Source organism: Diabrotica undecimpunctata, unplaced genomic scaffold, assembly GCF_040954645.1.
Source record: "Diabrotica undecimpunctata isolate CICGRU unplaced genomic scaffold, icDiaUnde3 ctg00001910.1, whole genome shotgun sequence".
Taxonomy (NCBI): Eukaryota; Metazoa; Arthropoda; class Insecta; order Coleoptera; family Chrysomelidae; genus Diabrotica; species Diabrotica undecimpunctata.
The window spans coordinates 1,347-23,832 of NW_027312908.1; the positions used below are offsets into that span (position 1 = coordinate 1,347).

The following is a 22,486-nucleotide window of genomic DNA, read 5'->3' on the forward strand; positions in this document are numbered from 1 at the left end:
GGGAAAAAATTGTATTTTTCCTACTCTAGTTGGTCATATATCTTCTTTTGTGAATAAACTTATGCTTTTTTGTAACGATTTTGGAGAACAGAGATTGACACATTTCACATTAATGCAGGAATTAGCCAACAAGGTCAGTAGAACTCCAAATTATGACAAATTTAAAAACCTTATATCTATTTTGCTAGGTTCATTCAATACCCGGTTTGAAGATTTTCAAAAAGACAAAATGAATGTTGACCTTTTCATAAATCCTTTTTCTATTTCTCTGCAAGATATCAATTGTTACTCAGCTGAAATACAGATCGAAATTATTGATTTACAGAACCACACTACTAAAAACCAAATATAGGGAAATTATTTCAACTGTTACTGATCCCAATTATATTGAATTTTGGAAATTTGTACCAGCAAACAATTTTCCTAATTTACACGAGTTAGCTCTAAGATATTGTTGTAGATTTGGTTCAACGTACGTTTGTGAGCAAATGTTCTCTATTATGAACATAATAAAATCAAAATATCGGTCACGATTAACTGTAATTTTAAACCTCCACTATCTTGACTAAACGGAAAAATGTGGAATTTACATAAGAAATACATATTGTACCGTATATTATTAATGTTAGTATGTCGAAAAATTTTAGTGGCACGCCAATTTTTTTTTTGTTCTCATATTGGCACTCGACTTAAAAAGGTTGGCCACCCATGCTCCAGAGTGACGTATAATCGGCTGGTTTCTAACAGGGACTAAAGGCTTTAGTTTTCAATCACTACTACATGAATATCATGATGCAACAATATCGACGAAGCAATAATTTTCTAAATCCTGTAATGAAGAGTACGAGCGCAGTTAGACCATTAGTTATTGGCGGTATTTAAGTAATTACTGAAGAATTATAAATCTGAACTTAACGTCGGTTTCCGATTTTAAATTCAGGTTCACATGACATTTATTTTGTTAGTAGCTTTTACGCCTACCTTTTACTATATAATACTTCAACCAATAAACAATATTTGTATTACAAAACGATATTCATAAATATTTTGGGTCTTAGTTGAAGATAAATATTGTTGACAAAGCAGTTTTATTTTTGTTCTAACATCAGTATTAAACAGAGTGATATAATCATATTATTTGCAATGATGGAACACTATGCGCGCCATTTATTTATCATTATTGACAACATTAAGTTTATTATCAATGAATTTATGTAATACGTTCAATAATTTTTATATGCATATACGAAGTGCAAATTCTGCATTGTTGCCCCAGTCTTATCTATGAAAAAATTGTGTATTTCACGTAAAAATTTTATTCAAGCTTTTGAAGATTCTCTCTCTCTCACACACACACACACACACACACACACACACACACACACACACACACACACACGCGCGCACATAGTGATCAACCCTGCCCCTATTAACATGTGTATACCATTATGAAGTGACATCCACATGTCCGAAGGTCAAACGGGTCTCACCTCACTGTGAAGTGGTACCTATATGACCCCCAGGCTTTCCCTTTATCCCTCCTCAACGTGTGACTTACGTGGATAGGCTTATGATCTTGAAAGTTACTTCGGGTGTCCTGGGTAATGCAACACCCTCTGTTTCTCATGACTGTGGTTAGGCCACATATCTGTAGGGATCGCACACATCTGTAGGGATAGTTTTTCTCCCTATTCACATTACTGACTCTATATATAAGCTACTCTAGCACGACTTCGCGACTTTGTGTGCGCTCGGTCACTCAGCCGACGATTTGGCAAAATAAATTTTATTCATCTCGTAGGCTGGGCACCCTAGTGGTGTAACCACCAAGCCAATGTTTGTCGCCCCTGGTCTCGATGCTCAGGTCCGCGATAGGGTCTCTACGTGACCCGCCATAAGGGCCTACTCCCAAGCGGCTGCGTAAAAGATGTGATGAACCTTTTATACTTATTCATTTAGTTTTAGTGAAAGCATAAACAATGTGTTCTGGGAAAGGCCAGAGGGAAGAAGGTCTGTAGGGCGGCCTAGAAAAAGGTGAAAAGATGCAGTCAAAGAAGATCTAGAGAAAATGGGAGTGCGACAATGGAAATTACTGGCACAGGAACGACAAACATGGAAGGCAATAGTAAACGCGGCAAAGAGTCACGAAGATTTGTAGCGCCACTGATGATGATGATGATGAAAGCATCTGTAATTAATTGATGAGCTGAAGGTGTTTTTTTTTATCCTTAACTGTGGGGTGTGCATTTACAAGTGTATGGTGCTCTCACACACCCCTTATATATGTTTACTTAAATGCTAAGAAGTGTCCTTTCCAGGTGTATATTGACATCATACACCCCATGTATATTCTTCTAAAGGTTTTTTTGGGCCTTCTTTTACCGCTTGTCTTGACTGTTACATGGCTATATCAGTATTCTTAGATCCAGCTGGTCTACTCTATATCCTGCTAGTTGTTGTTTGGGCCGTCTGTGCACCGTCCTTAGGTTTTCATAGTAGTCTGTTAACTCTCTTAATATTCTGAGATGAATGATGGTTTCTGAGGTCGTTGAAAATCTCGTATGTTCTCTCGTCCATTGTTTGTAGGATCTTCTTTTGGTTTGAGTCTCTATATACGTACCTTAACGGTACGTATTTTGGTATTCCCAGCGCTTCTCTGATTATGGGGTTTTGGACTGTTTGGATCTTCATCCTGTTTGTTTTGCAGGTCTGTCTCTATCCTGCAGAGGCATACTTTAATGTTGACAGGATAATACTGTTTGCAACTGTGATCTTTGTTTTAAACTTCAGCTTACTTTTCCGCCCCATTAGCAAAGAGAGTGCACTCCTTAATGCCTTGGCTTTGTAGACCGTTTGGTTTACATGTTCCGTAAACGTCAGCTTTTTATCAAGCATTATGCCTGGGTATTTAGCTTGGCTGGTCCATTCTATTGGAGTATTGAGTAACGTTAGATCTCTATTTGGTCTGCCTCTTCTATTCTGGTATATAACGGCCTGTGTTTTTCTGGGTTTATTGCTAATTTCCATCTTATGCACCAAGCTTGTATGCGATTTAGTACTCTTTGTGGGTGACTTGTAGCTAGGATCTGTACTACATGATGCTATTGCAGTGTCATCTGTGTATAAATTCGATAACGATCTGAGATCGATTGGAATATCGGCTGTGGTGATGGTGTAGAGATAAGGCGACAGCACCGCTCCCTGCGGTACTTCAGCCTCCATGATTCCAACCCCGGACAGGGATGAACCTATCTGAACTCGGAACCTCCTATTAGCTAGGTACGATGTAAGAAGATATGGCATCGCCTAACTGTATACATGGTCGTTCATTTTGTACAAGTCTTCATGCCATACTCTGTCAAAGGCTTTACTGACATCTAGAAAGGCATAGACAAATCGCAGTACTTGCAGTTCGCATGAGTGTTCTGTTCTGAATCCAAACTGTGCTTCAGGTATTGTTCCTATTGCTATGGATTTCTCTTTCACCCTGGTTTTTTTTTAAGATTGTAATTTTCACCATCTTTTCCGTCAGCCTATTTATCTCAAAGTTATTATAAATGTTTATAAGCTAAAATGTCAGCCCTTTTTTAAACGGTTGTTTTAATAACAATTTTGATAAACTGTTGAAATTTTTTAAATATATCTTAAAATTGAAGCCTCAAAGAACTGATTGCGATCTGCTAAATACCTCTAGACTCACTATTTGGGCAGGACATTTTTTCCTAAGTATGTTAGGAAGTACGCGTTCACCGCCTACCGTTCTTAAAATTGCTTCATTCGTGCCATGTGAGATCTATAGCACTTGCAAGAGTCTCCTTAAAGTCCTCATATCAACTGTGTCAGTGAGTTCCAATGATCTAACTTTAAGATACCACGATTCTGCGCCATCAAGTAAAATGGGCCATATGGGAGCGAGCTAATAGGAAATTTTTAAGTTTGAAAAAGCACTAAATTATATAATGAACCTTCTTCCTGCCATCTTTCCCAGCCCCAGAACCTATCTTGTTGATCAGTATGACAAAAAAGTTTTCTATATAATAGGTATTTATAAAAATTTCAGCTTACTGCAATTCGGTTCATTCCTAATGTTTTAAAACCAGAACATTTTCCTCTCTTATTAAAAACTTTGTCCTTTATTATCAACTGAGCTGAATTCATATTCTACATTTCTTAAAAGAGGTCGTAAATAGCTGACATTTTCGTGAATATAATCATCACTTTAGTTCTTTATTGTATTAAAATTCTCATATCCATAATTTTGCACTATCTTTATCAGCCGTGTAACGGATCTTTTTCACTTTATTCAATCAGTACTATCTTTTAGGACTTTAAGACGACTATTCAAAGTAAAAATGATGTCGATTTGCGATAAGATGGTACCTTCTACTTTTAAGCTGGCGTTTATTGTACCAGTAGATCTCTTCACCTAGTCTCTCGTCAATACTCAGTTCTTCGTTAACAATTCACTAATTCATGCTCACCAACTGCTTTGGCTAAAAGTTTTCAGAAACTAATTATAGTCCATCAGGGCCTAGGAAAGTGACGAGAACTTAGATCAAATCAAAAAAATGCAAGTAATATTGTCCTTTAGACATTATCGAAAAAAAAATTGTAATTTTTTATTGTTCACGCTTCAGCCCATCATATTCATTCATATATGGAAATAGATCCGATCAATTTACATAAATAAGAATGAGTCGAACTCAAAATTTGAATATTCTTTACGAATGAAACGCGTAAAAAATATAAGTAGCCGATTCAAACAATTCACACTACAATTCTGAATGAAATGAAGTAATTTGCACATTCATCATTAAAATGATAATGAAATTGTTACCGTAACAAAAATATTGATATAAACTTGCTGACTACTTGTAGTGTATCATATTTATACTTTGATATTACAACTTACGCTCAAAATAAATAAACAAACACCTTGCAATTGCCAAACAAAACCATCTCACACACGATCAGATGTAGAGTTAACTCGTCGATTTCGCTTTATTCAATTTACAGAGTCAGGAAATCAAAAAGACTTACAAAAATTAATTTACTTGGATACATATTCCAACATAAAGTTGTTATTAATTTCTTGTCAACCACAAGCCTTGCAAGGTGTTTACGTACTTTTCAGAACTTTTAAGTAATACATAGGTAATTTTAGGTTAATATTTAAAAATTACATTTTTAAATAACGTTTACGTTAACATCTTAATAGCTCTATTTTTACTGTGTACAGCTTTTCCAACTAGGAGTAGTGTTGGAAAATTCTCGAGCATGAAAAATCAGAGAATATTTTCGATATGGAGAATTTTCTGAGAATGACCCTATGTCATTCTCAGCTTAGGGATAATGTTAAAGATGAAAGGGTATTAAGAATCATGAAATTATATACAAAATTGTGGGACGAAACAACAGTGTTCTTTATATATAAAAAAATACAAAAACAACAGAAAACATAAAATTTATTTGAGAAGTATTTAAATTTTCTTCATAACAGCAAATAATAGATGTGGTGATCTACTCTGAAAAAGATGAGGCCTCAGATATTTCTACCATTAGCTCATCATGGTCATCTTCATTCTACATTTCAATGTACTGATGAGAAGTTGTGGGATTTTGTTTTTCACGAGTAGCCAGCTCAGTCAGAGATTGGTCTACGTCTAACGATTTTAAATTGTTAGCAATAAAAGTTACCTACGCGCTATCTCAGAGTTTTCCTTTAGAGGAGTGGTTAAAACCATAAGTACTGAAACTTCTTTCAGTCGCTGCACTGGATGAAGGCATGCTTAATATATCCACTGCTATTTTAGTTAATTTTGTTCCGAAACACGTACCTTTCCAACATATGATCGAGTTTAGATTTTCAATTGATTTTACAACATATGGTTTTCCAAAAAATCTCTACTTAGAGCGATAAAGTGCAAAATCTGCCATTATTTTAGCTGAGTCAACGAAGATATTTTAAAGTGGCTAAATTATCTATAAACTCAGTTCCCTCAACTTGTTTTTCTCTGCTTAAATGAACACCATTAATCTTAGAATCCATTATATTCTTTGCAAAACGAATTGAATGTATTGCCATTTGTTTCCATTTAGAGTTTCCTTTTCTTCTTGTTTTTATAATTGACTTGAAGATAGTTCTTTGTCCATATGGTTTTCTAAGTTAAAAAAACACTCAGTTACCTGACTTAGTCGAGGCTTATCTGACTCTAATTTAGAAATATAGTAAACAATAGGATTTATCCCAAACAAACCCCTCAACAAAAAAATATAAATTTGTTTTTAGTCGCAATTTTTGTTGTATGTAGCCATAAGAAACCACCTATAATTACTTTAATTATTTTATATATTTTTCACTTACCTTCACTGAACGAACCTAACCGTGTTCGCTGAAAGCAGGGTCCTGATTCTATTTCATTTCGATGTCGAAATTTAAAAGCGACTACGCCATGACAGTCGCAATCGCTAGCGATTCTCATTCATTTCGATTATAGTTAAAACTGGGGATATTTACTTTATCATTTTGACACTGCTGAAAATTTGGGTTGGTCCTCTTGTTTATTGGCTGCACGCTGCATACGCATAGCACACTACCATCAGGTGTAATTTTATCTATGCTGCATACGCTAGTTGAATGTTTGATTTGTTTACGTTTATACGTTACGTGAACGTCTGTTTTTTCTTGTTTGAGTTGATAAATCATAAATAGTGGCTATTCTCAATTATATTTTGAATTGAAAGAAAAGATGGCAAGAAAAAAGGCGATGTGGGAGATCCTTAAGTTATAACCACTAAGATTTGACTTGGTGGTTATGTTCTAATATGTTTTTAAATTTACTGCAGCTTAGTAACACCAATCCTAAACATTTTGGGTATTTCTAGAGGCATAAACACCTTCTTCCAAATATGGTTCTAATACCCTTATTAAATAATTTGCAGCTTGTTTATTATGCCGGAATTGCTGCCTAAATTGAGCATCACTTAGTGAAAAAGAATTTTGAGTATCCCGTAACATTCTTCTTATCCTCCGTTGTGAGCGTCAGATATTTATCCTCTCTAATTCCTCCAAAACTAGCAAATGTCCGTAAAACACAGCCATATTAATACTTTTTGCCTCAGTTTTCCTTGCAAGGATCAAAACACAACACCGCCTACCTAAACTGAACCTAAGTTCACTTCTCCCAGTCCAGCCCAGCAGCCATGTCATGTCAGATGTCAGATTAATTTCGACTCGAAATTAAATTTCAACCACTTTCTTGAAGTTGAAATTAATTTCGATAAATCGAAAATTAGTGACGTCGTTTGGTTAGTTCAGCTGAAATCCACAAGGTTCGCAAAGTCGCATTTCAACGTCGCCATATTAATTTCGACATGTTTTGAGTCGAAATCTCAATTAGAATCAGGGCCCCGTTGATAAACTTTTCTTATGATTCTTTTCAAATAATTGTCTCGCTCCCACCGGGCATTAAATACATTTTACTATATGTTTCACCATTCTTGTTGCATTTTTCACGTATCGACTATCACAAAATTTGCAAAAGTACGTTGTTTTACCTTGTACACTTTTAATTTTAAAGTAATTTCAAATATTACTTTTAGGTTTTGTAATAAATTTTGCTTTACTTCGATCCATTCTAAATATTTGCTCGTTAATATTGCACCAAATAATAAATACTGACACTGTAAACACTACCTAGTGGTTCGTGGATTCCTCGGCTACTTCGATTTTCTAATTTGGAATTTTCTCTAAAATCGCGTCAGCGATTCTCCATCCGGCCAAAGCGAAAAAGCATTTCATGAGTGGAACGGCAAGTAGATGTTTGGGCTACAAGAAATATGGTGATTGGAATGAAAAAAATATACTAGGTGAATTGGCAAAAACAATATACATATCTACCTAGTTTTCTACCATAGAATAATCTCTGAGATTATTCTCTTTTTACATCACTAGCTAGGAACCTTGATCGCGGATCCACAAATTTTTGTGGGGGAGGGGGGTCAAGTAAGGGATTTTCTCAATAATTATTTTAAGCGATATATTAAACCAAAGGAAAGTTATTAAAATATATATAGTGAAAAACCACGGACTGTCAATTTAAACTAGGTATTTAAAAAGGCAATTAATTTAAACCCACCTATCACCTATGGCTACAAAATCAAGGATAAATAAATATAAACCAAAGCTAAGTAATTTAAATGCAATAACTCAATATAAGTGTATCATTCATTCATGTAAACATTCCTAATAAACTCTATCTTATCGTTGGTTATCCGATATCAATTTGTAAAAACATTCATTTATTCATTCCAAACATGGACTCTCGGAATTACACGTATGAGGCGTATAGAAGACTTTGCAATATGTGTTTTTTAAAGGATGCTGAAGATTTCGTGGACAGAGCACGTGACCAACAACGAGATGTTGAGAAGAATGAGTACTGAGAGAGAACTCCTAAATATTGTAACAGAAAACAGAAAAAACGAGTTATTTAGGACATGTTTACAGAGGAGAAAAATATAACTTTCTACGACTTATAATGGAAGGAAAAGTAAAAGGAAAAAGAGATCCAGGAAGAAGAAACTGCTCCTGGCTGAAGAATGTAAGAGACTGGACAGGCATGGACACACATTCGATACTAAGAATAGCCCAAGATGGAGAGCAATTTGCCGTAGTTATAGCCACCCTTCTGTAATGAAGAAGGAATGCTTAAAAGAAGTGTAAACAGCATTTTATTTAAATTAATTTATTGAACAAAAAACATAATCTAATTTAAGAATAGTTATTTCTATAATTAGGCATATTAGGCTACGAGGGAGTGAAATATTTTTTTACTCGGTATTGAAATTTTTCTCACGAATTGTCAGCAACAGCCGGCAACGAGTGGTAAATAAAATATAAGTGATTAAAAATACTATAAAAATAAGAGTAAATATTATATAATTTTATAAAATGTATTCTTTTCTAAAACAACTCGAAGATTAAATAGATTCATAACTTTCGGTGAAAGTCGTTCTTCTAAATCAGTTAAGATATTGTTTAAAAGGGGTAAATAAATAGATCTTCGGAAATGTTCTTCGCAAGAGTTAGCAGGTTGGTTTTGACGACAGGTTTGACGGGGGCATCTTCAATTTAATGTCTAGTTGTTCAGCTATTTCCTTTACTTCATAGTTAAGTTTGCTAAGAACAGATTCAGCATTTGATTTTTTATTTTGAAGAATGCATTTAGTGTCCTCTATGGCCTTAGAAAGAGAAGCATAGGAGAGAGAGGCGTAGAATGTCATGGCTGCGCAACTGAGGAGAGTGGTACGGATGTACATCAAATGAACTTTTCAGAGCAGCCGTCTCAAAAGTTCGAATAGCTATGATGATTGCCGACCTCCGCCGCGGAGATGGCACTTGAAGAAGAAGATGGCCTTAGTAGCCTTCTTCAAATCTAATTTTGGTAAGTGAACCAGTTGTACGTAAAACATCGCTAAGTCAAAATACTGAAATGAGAAATTCTGTGCTCCTAATAGTTTGCATTAATGAAAATGCAGCTGATATCCACGTAGAAATTGTTTCAAGAGTGTTGTATATTTTGATGATTGATTTGCCCTGGAACTGAAGATGGCCTTTCAACCCAACGAATTTCATAAATACCTTCGACAGCAACCCCCAGTTCTTTTATTTGTATTCACTAACGTATCAGACAGAGCTAATGCAACAACAATATTCACTTTGATATTTATTATAGATAAATTGTAAAATGTAGCACACAGTCTCAACAATTATAATACGTTTTCAGATTACATACCTAATACAAAACAAAAATGTGCTGATTTCGTGCGAAAAGTCATGTCATGTACATTGAATGAGCAATAATGTGTGGGCGGTAATTCGATCTCATCGATAATCGAAGGATTCTCTGACACTCAAATGACGAATTGACAAAATTTGAAAATCACGTAAGTCTGAATTACCGGAAGTCGGGGGTAGCGTTAGTCGAGTATAACTGTATTCAGAATTGTTGATGTTTTTAAAGAGCGATGTAAAAAGGCTTCCGAATATTTCTACACTTACCCCTAGAATAAATGAGTTTGAATCATTTCAACTCTTGACTTTCTGCTTATAGGGTTGATGGGTTTTAAATTAATTATTTTTTTTAGGATTATTTGATTGATATTTAATTTGGTTTGGGGGATCATAACCTGCGCGACCCCCCCCCCCCCCCCCCTGAATCCAGCCACTGACCTTGATTTTCCGGTTAAATTTGAATTTTCACTCACGAAATCGCGAAAAAATCAGTAAATTTTATTGAATTTAAATCACTATATATTTATTATTCTTAATTGAATTATATTTGAGATTAATATTTTTCTAGAACGGCTTTTTTTTGTTGTATTTAGGTTATATTTATTTTTCAGACTGTGACTAATATCTCTACTTATATTTTTAGGTCAACTACGCCGAAACTACATATTCCAGAACCAGTGCAAACCACCACACAGCTTCCAACATACTTAGCACAAATGGGCAAAGGACTGACCTCAATACCAAAAGGAGCACCATCAGTCAGATCAGTTAACTACGGTTACAACAACATCTTCAACTTATCTGCTAATATCTTCTCATACAATGGATTCGCCGTACTAGATAGAATACAGCTGAGTCATAACCAGATCACAATAATACACCAAAGAGCCTTCCGGCATCTTAATTATCTGAAGGTTGTTGATTTGTCTGGCAACAATTTGACTATACTGGATGTAAATACTTTCAAAACTAATGTTAATTTAGAAAAACTAGATTTAACGACTAATAAGATACGTTTTAGAAATAGGCCCTTTTTGAAGTCGGCTTCTTTAACAACTTTAATTTTAAGCGATAATAGAATAGAGCAAATATTCGAGCTCAATTTTACTAAACTACCAAAACTAAGAAACCTAGTCCTTAATTCTAATGTCATGTTTGTAATAGCTGACCACAGCTTCCAACCCTTAACGAATCTAGTCTACCTCTCTCTAGCTAACTCCGGAGTTTATAGACTAAGCGAAGAAATGTTTAAAAACGGGAGTTACCCGAAAATTATAGACGTCACTGACACCCCTCTGGCTAGTAAATTTAACCCGCCCTTGAGGAAAGTTAAGAACGAAGGTGTGGTCAGTCTCATTAACATAGATAAATACTCATATTTTTAATTCTCCTCGTAGAAGTCTTCATATTGAAGACGATTGGTACTATAAATTTGAAGACAATGTGGTATCATTGTCACAGACTGAATTTTTTAGTTGTGACCTCAGACGAAGTATTATTTCCATGTTCTTGGCACAATCTGAGGTAGAGGTGGACGAGATGAACGATAATGTGAGCATGCCGTGTTGCTGAATGTGATGATATATTTATACGAATATTGTGAAGGTGTAACGTGAGAATGTATGATCAAATATTAACTATGTTGTTGAAAGTACTCCATTTGCAAAATATTGTAAGTAAAATTAAACTGACGATTCGGTTTATTTACACTTTTATTTAATAATTATACAATTGCTTTAATTTGCATTCTATAAAATACAATTTAGACTATTTCTTCATTTTAATAACTGGTCTTTATATAGCTATTTAATAATATTCGAGATGATTCGGCTAAACAATCGAAAAATATAGAAGAAAGTCATTTCCCCAAATCATTATCTCAAACCTTTATTCAATGAGGATTGTGGATTGATATTATATAAGCAGTTAATAAAAAAAAATAACATAAAAAGGCGATTTAGTCATTAGCTGCTTTATTTTGGATAATTTTGTAATGAAAATACGACGAAAGTTATTATTTTAACGTTGTACCCCAGTTTAAAAAAAGAAAAAGAAAATTTGGTCCAGGAGAACCCGAGATATGTTGTTTTTTTCTGAGCGTTGTATTTTTGTTTTGTACTTCGTGTAGGCCTCTCGTTTCTCTTTACATTCCTCTTTTATTTCTTTTCTGAACCATGGTCCATTGTTGTTTAAATATACCATGGTCCAGAAAAGAAATAAAAGATAAATTTAAAAAGAAACGAGAGGCCTACACGAAGTACAAAATATTAAATACTCCAGAATCCCGAGACACCTATAGAATAATACGAAATGACATACATCTTCAATACAACAGCCAAGAAATACAATATGATAATATCAGCAGAAAAAACTAAATGTATGACAACATGTAAATACCCACTACGATGTAAAATCAAAATTGATGGAAAAATAATAAAGCAGGAAGCAAGGTTTAGATATCTGGGAATAAACATAACTTGTTACGGAGATGTTGAAGAAGAAGTACGATAACAAAGCTTAAAAGCAAGTAAAGCGGCGGGATCTCTTAATGACACAATCTGGAAGAACCAACACCTAAGACAAGACACAAAAACAAGAATCTATAAAGCAGCATTTAGATCTATATTAACATACACGGCGGAGACAAGACCTGACACATCTAAAACGAGACGACTACTAGAAACAACAGAGAAGAAAATACTTCGACGAATATCAGGAAAAAGTCTGTTGGATATGGAGAGAAGCGAAATCGTAAGAAGAGCATGCAATATAGAAGACATAAATGGATGGGTGACAAAACGGAAACAGGAGTGGAACGAACACATTAGTAGAATGGCAGAGGATAGGATAGTATGAATAGCACGAGATATTAGCTATCCATCTATAGCAAAACTATCCATCTGAGCCAAACATTACACATTACTCTTCATCACTCCTCATCAGATCACCAGCAACAAAAAAAAAAGATGTGGGCAGCCATATTTTAAAGAGTCGAAAGTCTATAACGAGGTCATGATAACGTTCAACCGGTTACTATTTCTTCCTTGGCACCTTGCTACTTCTTTTTTTCTGTTCCTCTATAGGTTCGACTATCTTTTATGGCTTTCATATGTTTAGCTACTATCAGCACATGGTATATTTGATTAATTTTCTGCCCATCTATTGATAGCGAAGTACCTTTATAAATTTCTTTGTGGTCGAAGTAAGTACTCACGATGTGCATATTCCTTTCGAATGTAAATTCTATTACTCTTCCACAATTTAGGTTAATATCCTTGTATTTACTCTTTACACCAGGTGTTTGCTTGTGTACATCTTTACTGCCCATCTTTGCGTGGCAACTATTGTACTTGATAGGCATTTAATTGTAAATATATTAATTTAATGCTTGTATTTGCTTCTAATACTATTTTCTTGTGGCATTTCTATATCATCTACTATATTAAAATGAAAATAAACAACGATTTTGGTTAAAAATAGGTTATGTTTGATGTTTCAGTTCAGAAATTATTCTCAACATACGATTTTCGAGATGTAAATCGAAATGTCAAATATAATAGATCGTTTTTGCATTTGTTTAGTCTCCTACTTAACAAAACAGAAGCCCAAAGGCATCCTGTAATATTAGTAATTGCCAAAGCACACAAAAACTTAGCGATTTCATATAATAAAAATTCATTTTGCATGCATAAAGTGCCTCTGTCACATCCTCTCTCTTCTTTATCGTGAATATTAAACCGAGTTTTGCATGTCATTAGTTCTGTTGCTTCCTGTCGATGTTGTTATGCTATGTAAACGGTCCGCAATTCGAATAACACGCATATATATTGCCCTTCTATCACGCTAAGACACGAGATTTTGTTAGTTTTTTAACTTATAGGAGTTTATAAATGATCCTCTAATAGGGACGACTGTAGATGAAAAACTCATTTATATGATGCAGCAATCAAAAAGTAAAAGTTCAGGTAGTGAGATTGTTATTAGATCACTTAAAATTCAATTTTTTGTTTAACCTTCATCAATGCGAGGTCGAATCATCAGGTGTTCAGATGGATTATATGATTTGTTGCAGTTTAAAAACAAAATTATTAAAAACATCCCCCGATTAATACGTTTCCTTTCTTGTGTTGTTTTCAAAATTCTTAAACCTTAGAAAGCTCATAATCTGATGGAATCTATTGCTGACAGTGCAGCTCATACTACTGCCACACATACGTGTTCCCTATCAGCGTGCAGTGCTCCAAAAATGTTAAGTAAATCAATAAATGCTTCTATTTCTTCTTGCAGAATAGGATTAAAGTTTATTGCTTTCTTAGAATAAAAAAATATTAGCTTTTCTATTTTTTAAAAATAATATTATCTCTCTATAATTACTTCTAACAAAATTGAAAAGCTTCTTTTATGCTTAAAGCTTAGCTATAAGTAGTCAAACTTACTGAAATTTTTTAATATAGTATGTTTTGATTGCTCTCCTTTTATCAAAAATGGAATTTTTGCCCCACTTACTATCATCTTTAGAAACTCTTTAGTCCATAATCAGATTCTTCAGAAATTGATTCATCATGAACAGTTTTTTCCTTTTTAATGAGCTGCTTTTTGGCTTTTTAATGAGCTTGCTCTTTGGCTATCTGTACAATTCTAGCTCCTACTGTCATTAGATCATTTCTTCTAGCTGCTGAAAATCTACAACTTCGTCGCTTTTGCCAGGTAGGACCAACAGTGTAGTTTTTTTTGCCTTGTGTTGGGTTTGACCAGAATCTACCAAGAAATAACATCTAACCGAGATACAGGCTCACCGATTCTAATCTCAGAAGTTCAGAAGGCTATCGACCAAGCGAAACGAAGGAAGGCTTCTGGTCCATGACGAAATACCTGCAGAATTGTTAAAACTATTAGATAATGAGAGTGTTGCGATTATCACATCCTTCTTTAACAAGATATACAGCAGCGGCAAATTACCAGACAACTGTTTAGAATCGATATTTATAACTATTTCCAAGAAAAAGAATGCCAGACAGTGTAGCGACTATCGACTTATCAGTTTAATGAGTCACACGCTCAAAATTTTTATGAAAATATTGCATTGTCGCATATATAAAACTTTGTGAGGGGGATAACTGGTGATCGAGCAGTTTGGTTTCCGAAACGGTATTAGTACTCGAGAAGCTTCTTTTTGCATGCGAATACTCTTACAAAAGAGCATTGAGTTTAGGAAAAATATTTACGTATGTTTTATAGATTTCGAAAAAGCCTTTGCATAGAGTACCACATACATTATTATTTCAATGCTTAGACTCAGTTGGTCTGGACACGTATGACAATAGATTGCCTTAAAAATCTTTACTACAATCAGACCGCTTGTGTTAAGGTGGACCAAGAGGTTTCAGCTAAAGTTTCTATTAAGCGTGGTGTCAGACAGGGATGTGTTATGTCACCGATGTTGTTTAATGCCTACACTGAACCAGTTTTTGAAATGGCGTTAAATAATCGCCGCGAAGGTGTTAAGATCGGTGGTGAAATTATTAACAACATCAGATACGCCGATGACACCGATGTTGTTTAATGCCTACACTGAACCAGTTTTTGAAATGGCGTTAAATAATCGCCGCGAAGGTGTTAAGATCGGTGGTGAAATTATTAACAACATCAGATACGCCGATGACACTGCAATCATGGCAGAGAGTCTAGAAGATCTTCAAACCCTGTTGAATGCTGTAAACAACGAATGCACTGAAAAGGGCTTAACAATCAACGCAAAAAAAAAACAAAATGGATGCGTGGTCGGAAAAATTAATATCGAAGACTCAGTACTAAGATTAGATAACAAAATCCTGGAAAGGGTGAAACACTTTAGATATCTGGGTAGCTGAATTGACTGCAGGGTTGAAAGTGACGAGGAAATTTCGACCAGAATAGAACTCGCACGGAAAAACTTTATTAACTGGCGTTCTGTATTATGCAGTAGAAGTCTGTCGTTGACCGCACGTCTAAGAGTATTGAAGTGCTACGTCTGGTCCACTTTGTTCTATGTATGTGAAACCTGGACAACAAAAATAAAAAATCTTAACAAATTAGAAGCGTTTGAGTTATGGTGTTACCGTCGCATGCTCAGAATCCCGTGGACAGCACACATATCTAACGAACGCGTGCTAGAGACCGTGCACAAAGAGCGAGCATTGATCAACATCATCAAAATGAGAAAGGTCCAATACTTCGGTCATATAATGAGAGGACCTAAATATCGCTTGCTCCGGTTGATCATCCAGGGGCAAAATCGAAGGAAAACGTTGGGTCGGAAGAAAACAACTGTCGCTGGCTGCGTAACATTAGACAATGGACAGGTCAAACGGTCGAGGAACTGTTTCATCTAGCTGCCGACCGAGAATCATTTCATCAGGTTGTCAATATCGTCAAGTTGGGTTTGACAGATTGTCTTAGGTTTTATGCACTATTTGAAGCTAGCATCTAAGGTTGCAGCGGCAATCTTATTGTTGCCTTTATAACCTTTGGAGAAATGCAGCATGCCCAGAACTTTATTCCTATTCAGTGGAATATTGCCAGCATTTTTTGAAACCAGAAACAACATTAATTTCTCTTAGTGACACATATAGCTCTTTAGGAAGAGTTGGAAATAGATCTTTTGGCAAAGATGCTTTACTTCTTCCTGGGCCTTGTTTCCATTTTAGAAAGATGGACCTCTAAGTCTGTTTAAATGGGTAGAAAAAAAGCGGCATCAAGACGTGTAGAGTTGCTTGGCAAAAACAAATTTGATGTTATGTTCTTGGCAAATTTTAGCGACTTCTACGTGTGAGGCTAAATTGTCGTCTCACAAGATCTTTACTTCATAGAGTTTTGATAAATGAGGTATTGCTATGATCTTGGTCCAATCTTGAAAGCAATAAGAAATCAAACCATCCAAACTGTATTGTATCTGGAGTTTGGTGGCTCCCCAACTCTCCAGCTAATCATAGATATGCTGCTCTTTATATACCGCATATTGAGAGAGAATAGTTATATCGCCAGCAGCAGCTGACGGAAGCTTTTGTGTGGAGTTCATGATCCTTTCGGGATACTTACAACTCCTTCGAGCAATAACCATTTTTCAGCCTGGGTTATCGCATAAATGGGTCTCATCATAATTAATGATATTATTTGCTGGAACATCTTTTAATTTTATACTAAGATGATTAAAGTATTTATTGATACTCTGTTTAGTACTAGCTGCTTTAGAGTGTTTTATATTTTGACACTTACGATCCGATAGCGCTTTCTTGTGTCGTACTAGAAATCTATGAAAAACATCAGATCCAGCCATATTATTCCTAAATTTTGGTACAGTTTTGCTATGCATAAAGTAATGGAGTCAATTGGCTATTCCCAATCACTGCAAATCTGAAGTCTACTAAGAGATTTTCATCAGTTTCAAACAGTGCAGTCTGACCAAATTTTTTGTTGGTCACATCTCTTTTCATATGTCTCTATAGTACAGTATGCTCTATTTCATAGTTTTCTGCAATTTTTCCAAAACTACCACTACTCTATATATCATTAATTGCTTTTCGAATGACTTCTGGATCATAATATTTGAACTTTTTAATACTTACATACTTTCGATGCATTTTTATTTATTTCTGACAACAGAAACAATTATTATAGTGATCAAAATAATATATATTTACATAATTTAGGGTCGCATGTTTATGCTAAAAGACAAAAAAACAATCAGCTGTTAGCTATGTGTACTGAGGGTGAAAAGGCAACAGAAAAAAATGTATTACAGTTCACCCCAGGTTTTATAAAAACTTACCATAACCTAAAAAAATACTTTTTTAACCCAAGTGCATAAAATAATGTGAGTTTTGTTTATTGGATAATCATAAAAAATATTTAATGCAATAAAGTAAGATATTTAGAATTACATTATCATACTTGCAGGCAAAGTTTTTGTTGGATGAAAATGTGCAGATGATTTTCAGCTGAAAGTCAGTCAACAATACAACTCAAACAGAGATTCCAACATAACAAAACATTATTTATCTTATAAAACAAGCAATTAACTTTATTTCAGAGTAAAAATTCCCTTTATATCTCAAATATCTGAAAAGTTTCAGATTTTTTATTTTTTTATGAAGTTTTGTTGCAATTTACCCCCGACTCTTGCTATACACCCTCATTCTCTAGTATAAACTGAAGAAGTCACGGTGAGCTTAATCATACATTGTATTTACACAGTGAATTTTTTTTCGTAAAATATAGCTGAATCTATTTGTTTTGCTTGAGAAGTCAAATAAAAATCTATTTGATAATTTGACGTTTAATTTCAAACAAGGTATATTAAGACTAACAGTTCGGAAACGTTTTTACTATGTAATATTTTGCAAATGTAGCTTAAAAACTAATTGATCCTATTTGTTGTATGTACCTGATTTAACTGTTTTGTAATAAAATTTGTGAAATTATATTAATTATTTATATTCATCCCCTTTCACAGATATGTTTTGTCCAAATATTCCCCACCATGTCTCATTAAATTGCATATTCCTACCCATACTGACACCCACTATACACAATTCATCATACCATCCTACACAACATAAATTGGCAGCCTGCCATAGCATGCTGAATAGTTTAACAGAAATTCCCATATCAAAAAAATAACTTCGAGATAGACTTGAATTGAATTGAATATCATTAAGCAAATAGCAGTAACCAATGAGTGCAACGAACAAACAACAAACAAAATTTTAAACGCAAAAACTGCATTAGAGAGCCCTGAAATTAGTCTTTCCACCACCAGAGAAAAAACCCAGTACCATTCTGTTCGATTACATGATATAGGCAAGGTATGAACAAAAATATCTAAAAAACACCAGATTTCAGAACAAACAACTTAAGCAAATATATTAAGAACAACAAGAGCCAGAAGAAAAAGCACTTAAACAGTTCTGTATACAAAGTAACATGTGGTGACTGCCCAGAAACTTACATCGGTCAAACGGGTAGAACCTTTAACAAACGGATAGTGGAACACAAAAAGGCCTTTCAATAATAGCAAAACAAATTCAACGTACGCACTTCACCTTTAAATTCTCCATATGCAAAATAAAAGCTTTAAGCTATCTTTCTTAGACTCTATAGAAATTAATATATTAAAAAAATGCAGATGTACGTTGAAAACAAAAGTTTTCAGAGTGTTATTGTTAGCTAGAAAAAGCTTTTATAAAAAATCTACGAATAAATCCTAATTCCACGTCCATGTGATATCTGGAAAATGCATGGGAATTATTGGATGAAGTGCGTGATGTAACCAACGAAAGGGGTGCAGGTGAGTCTCCGGCGCCTTTAAACTGGAGCAGATTGGCTAAAGGAAAAAACTGAAATAGAATATCATAGGAAAGGTTTTCTTCTTAGGGTGCCTGTCCATTCCGAACGTTGGCGATCATTCTGGCTATGATGACTTTGTTGGCTTGCTATACGGAATAGCTGTGTTGAGGTCTTTCTATACCATGCTCTCAGGTTAGCAAGCCAGGATATTCTTCTTCGTCTTGGGGCCCCTTTTTCCTTCAATTTTACCTTGCAAAATGCATTGGAGTAGCTCATATCTGCCTCGATTTCTCATTATATGTCCCACGTACTGCAGCTTACGACCCGGTTGTGTTCATCCTCCGTATTACTTCTTTATTGGTGACTTTGCCTGTCCATAATATCTTAAGGATCCTTCTGCATAACCATACCATACCATAAAAGCCTGAAGTTTTGATAGAGTTTCCGCCTCCAATGTCCACGTTTCTACTGTGTACAGAAGCACTGAGTACACGTAACATTTAAGGAGCCTTATTCGCTCCGTGCGTGACCATGGTAGGGGTACCTTGAAACGATGCCAGCGTGCGTAGCGGCGAAATATGACAAAATTGGACACTATCTTTTTACGCATAAATTTTATCAAAAATGTGTGCAAATACATGTTGCGTATTTAGTTGTGCTAATAATAGCAAAAATAGTAAGTGTAGTTTTTATAGGTTCCCAAAGATTACATATAAATTAGAGAAAAGAAAAAGATGGATCCGTGCTATTAATATGAAAAAGGAAATATCACGTAACCCTCATTTTTAGGCAATTGAAATATTTAAATAATTTACCTTAAATGATATTTTATAAGGCTTCAAGCTAACTGCAGAGTGCCTGATGACTTTAGCTTTTATATCATAACTTTTACTATTACTGTTTTTAATTATATGCTCTTTCACGTGAAAAATTTGATTTGCCAGTACTAGATTTTTAACTTTTCTTTTCCGTTTGGACTTAAAAAGATATATATTATGAAGAATTTTGAGAAACCCAGTTTTTAATACTACATTTATTTTGTACATAAACTGAAAAAATATAATTAAAAAGTTAATTATTAATAATTGTCAATTTCGCCTGTATTTAACAATGTCAAACATATGTCATTAATGTCATATGTTTAACCTGAAAATTGGTAGGTCCAAAACTGTCAGATGAAGGCGGTAGGTGTCGCGTCAGTCACGCACGGAGGCGAATAGTATAGAAAAAGAAAAAAAGGGAAAACTACTTCATTGTATTTTTCTAGAATAATCACTACAGATAGGGTTTAGACTCAAATGGCCGTCGATCCTTGATTACCTTATTTAACCTTGAATATATGCTAAAGACATTTAAGATAATATATTCTATTTCCAAATTCCATTATATTAAGGGAAACATACGACTCTGCATACTGATGAACACATCAGAAACTTTTGCAATTCGGTTGTAGAAGGGAGTACTAAAACTTTTATGGACAACTCATATTACAACCCATTCAACCTCAAAATGCTTCTAAACATGGATATGATAGAAGAGAAGTCAGCTTCTTTGTGATGTCTTTTAAGAAATGACAGATATACAACTTCCCAGTTAATAATTAAGGAAAAAACTGAAGGTAAAAGGAGAATTGAATGTCTTTTCTTTAAAAAAAATTTAAAATGAACAGGATTAAATTCAGATAAACTCTTTGCGAATTACAGAAGATTTGTCATGGTGATCGCCAATCTCCAAGGAAAAAGATGACACTGCCCAAGAAGAAGAAGACGATTAAAGACAGACCTAACATACGTTAAAGGGAAAGTATATAAGAAAGGGTACGTAACGTAGCTAAGAAACTGAGACAGTAAAGAAGGGAACAAACAGTAGAAGACATTGTAAAAGTATTTTTACAATCCACTAATTCCCCACATAAAATAAGGATTTAGTGAAAAACAGCTAACATCAAACGGAAGCATAGCTTGTATATCGATGAATGTTTAGCACATTTAACACAATATTTTTTATTCCATATTTGGTAAAACATGCTGTGAAACATCGCTACCCAGGATCCTTTTATGAACACACCAACTACGCTTGCAGCTCTTTCATAGAAATCAACTGATGATACATTGATACATATATTTTACACATCGCTTTGACCTTTGCAACTGTTAGTAAACCTTTCTGGTAGTGAAATTAGCAACGGCGACGGTATAATTACTGTAACGATTCTGCTAATGGAATAAAACGAAAGACGCCTGATTACCTGACTCGTATGACTACTATTAACAACCATTAAGTATGTCGACAATTATTGGTTAAAATTTTTGCAATAGAAATTGGTCCGTTATCAATTATATACAGCGTGGTGGTTAACAAAGAATTATTAGGCATTGGTAGAATTAGTAGGATAGAATTGATAGGACATTTGATTGAAGATATTAATTTTTCTTTTTTTAATTTAATTTTTTTATCAAATTAAAGCAAATAAAAAATAATAACAATTTAATGATGCAATGATAATTCTTTAGAGTCTAGGTAAATTAAATTAAATTTAATTGTGAAATTATATGCTATTATAAGCTGCAGAAGTTATAGAGGCGCAAACATAGACTCAGATCATTGCCTAGTGATCTCAAAATTGGGGGCTAGAATTTCAAACACCTGTAAATAAAATAAAATTGATAGAAAAAAATGGAATATGCAAAAGCTGAGAGATGCGACAATTGCAGAACGATACTCGGAAAACATCACCAACAAGCTAAGGAATCAAAATGTAAATGAAGAGATGAAATAGGAAAACAAATTTGTGGCCATAAAAAATCATTGGTTTGACGATGAATGCAAGAATGTAACAAAAGAGAAAAATGAAGCATACAGAAAGATGCTTACCCGACCAAAGAGAACAACTGTAGAGAATTACTCGACAAAGAGAAGAGAAGGAAAGAGGATACACAAAAGAAAAAAACGGAACCACCTAAATGCGGGACTTAAATATATAGAAAACCTCATCAAAGAGAAAGAATTCAGAACATTCTGTAAGAAAGATAACATCAACAGAAAATAATTGAAGGCAACCACAAAACAATGCAGAAGTCAGAATGAGAGGAACCACCAACGATTTTTAAAGTTAAAGATGCAGTTAAAAAACTAGCCAGAAACAAATCACCCCGGAATAAATAATCTTCCAGCTGAACTATATAAAGAAGGTGGCAATGATACCATAATGGCGTTACAGCAGCTTATTAAAGAAATATGGACACAGAAATGTAATGCGGATAGAAAAAAAAGATCCGGCTAGAAAAACGCTTCTTGATAAACCCATTGGTCAAAGAAGAAGAGGAAGACCCAAGAAAAAGCATCTTTGATAACATCGATGAAGAC

The 22,486-nt window shown here is 34.4% G+C and overlaps 1 protein-coding gene across 1 annotated transcript; it reads left to right on the plus strand.

The window, feature by feature from the left end:
* The first annotated feature begins 2,862 nt into the window (after positions 1 to 2,862).
* Positions 2,863 to 12,545, plus strand: LOC140431762 (uncharacterized). Its single transcript, XM_072519643.1, has 3 exons — positions 2,863 to 2,875; positions 4,224 to 4,278; positions 10,440 to 12,545. The coding sequence occupies exons 1-3, from the start codon at positions 2,863 to 2,865 to the stop codon at positions 11,179 to 11,181; spliced, it is 810 nt and encodes a 269-aa protein (XP_072375744.1). The 3' UTR covers positions 11,182 to 12,545.
* Positions 12,546 to 22,486: the final 9,941 nt, after the last annotated feature.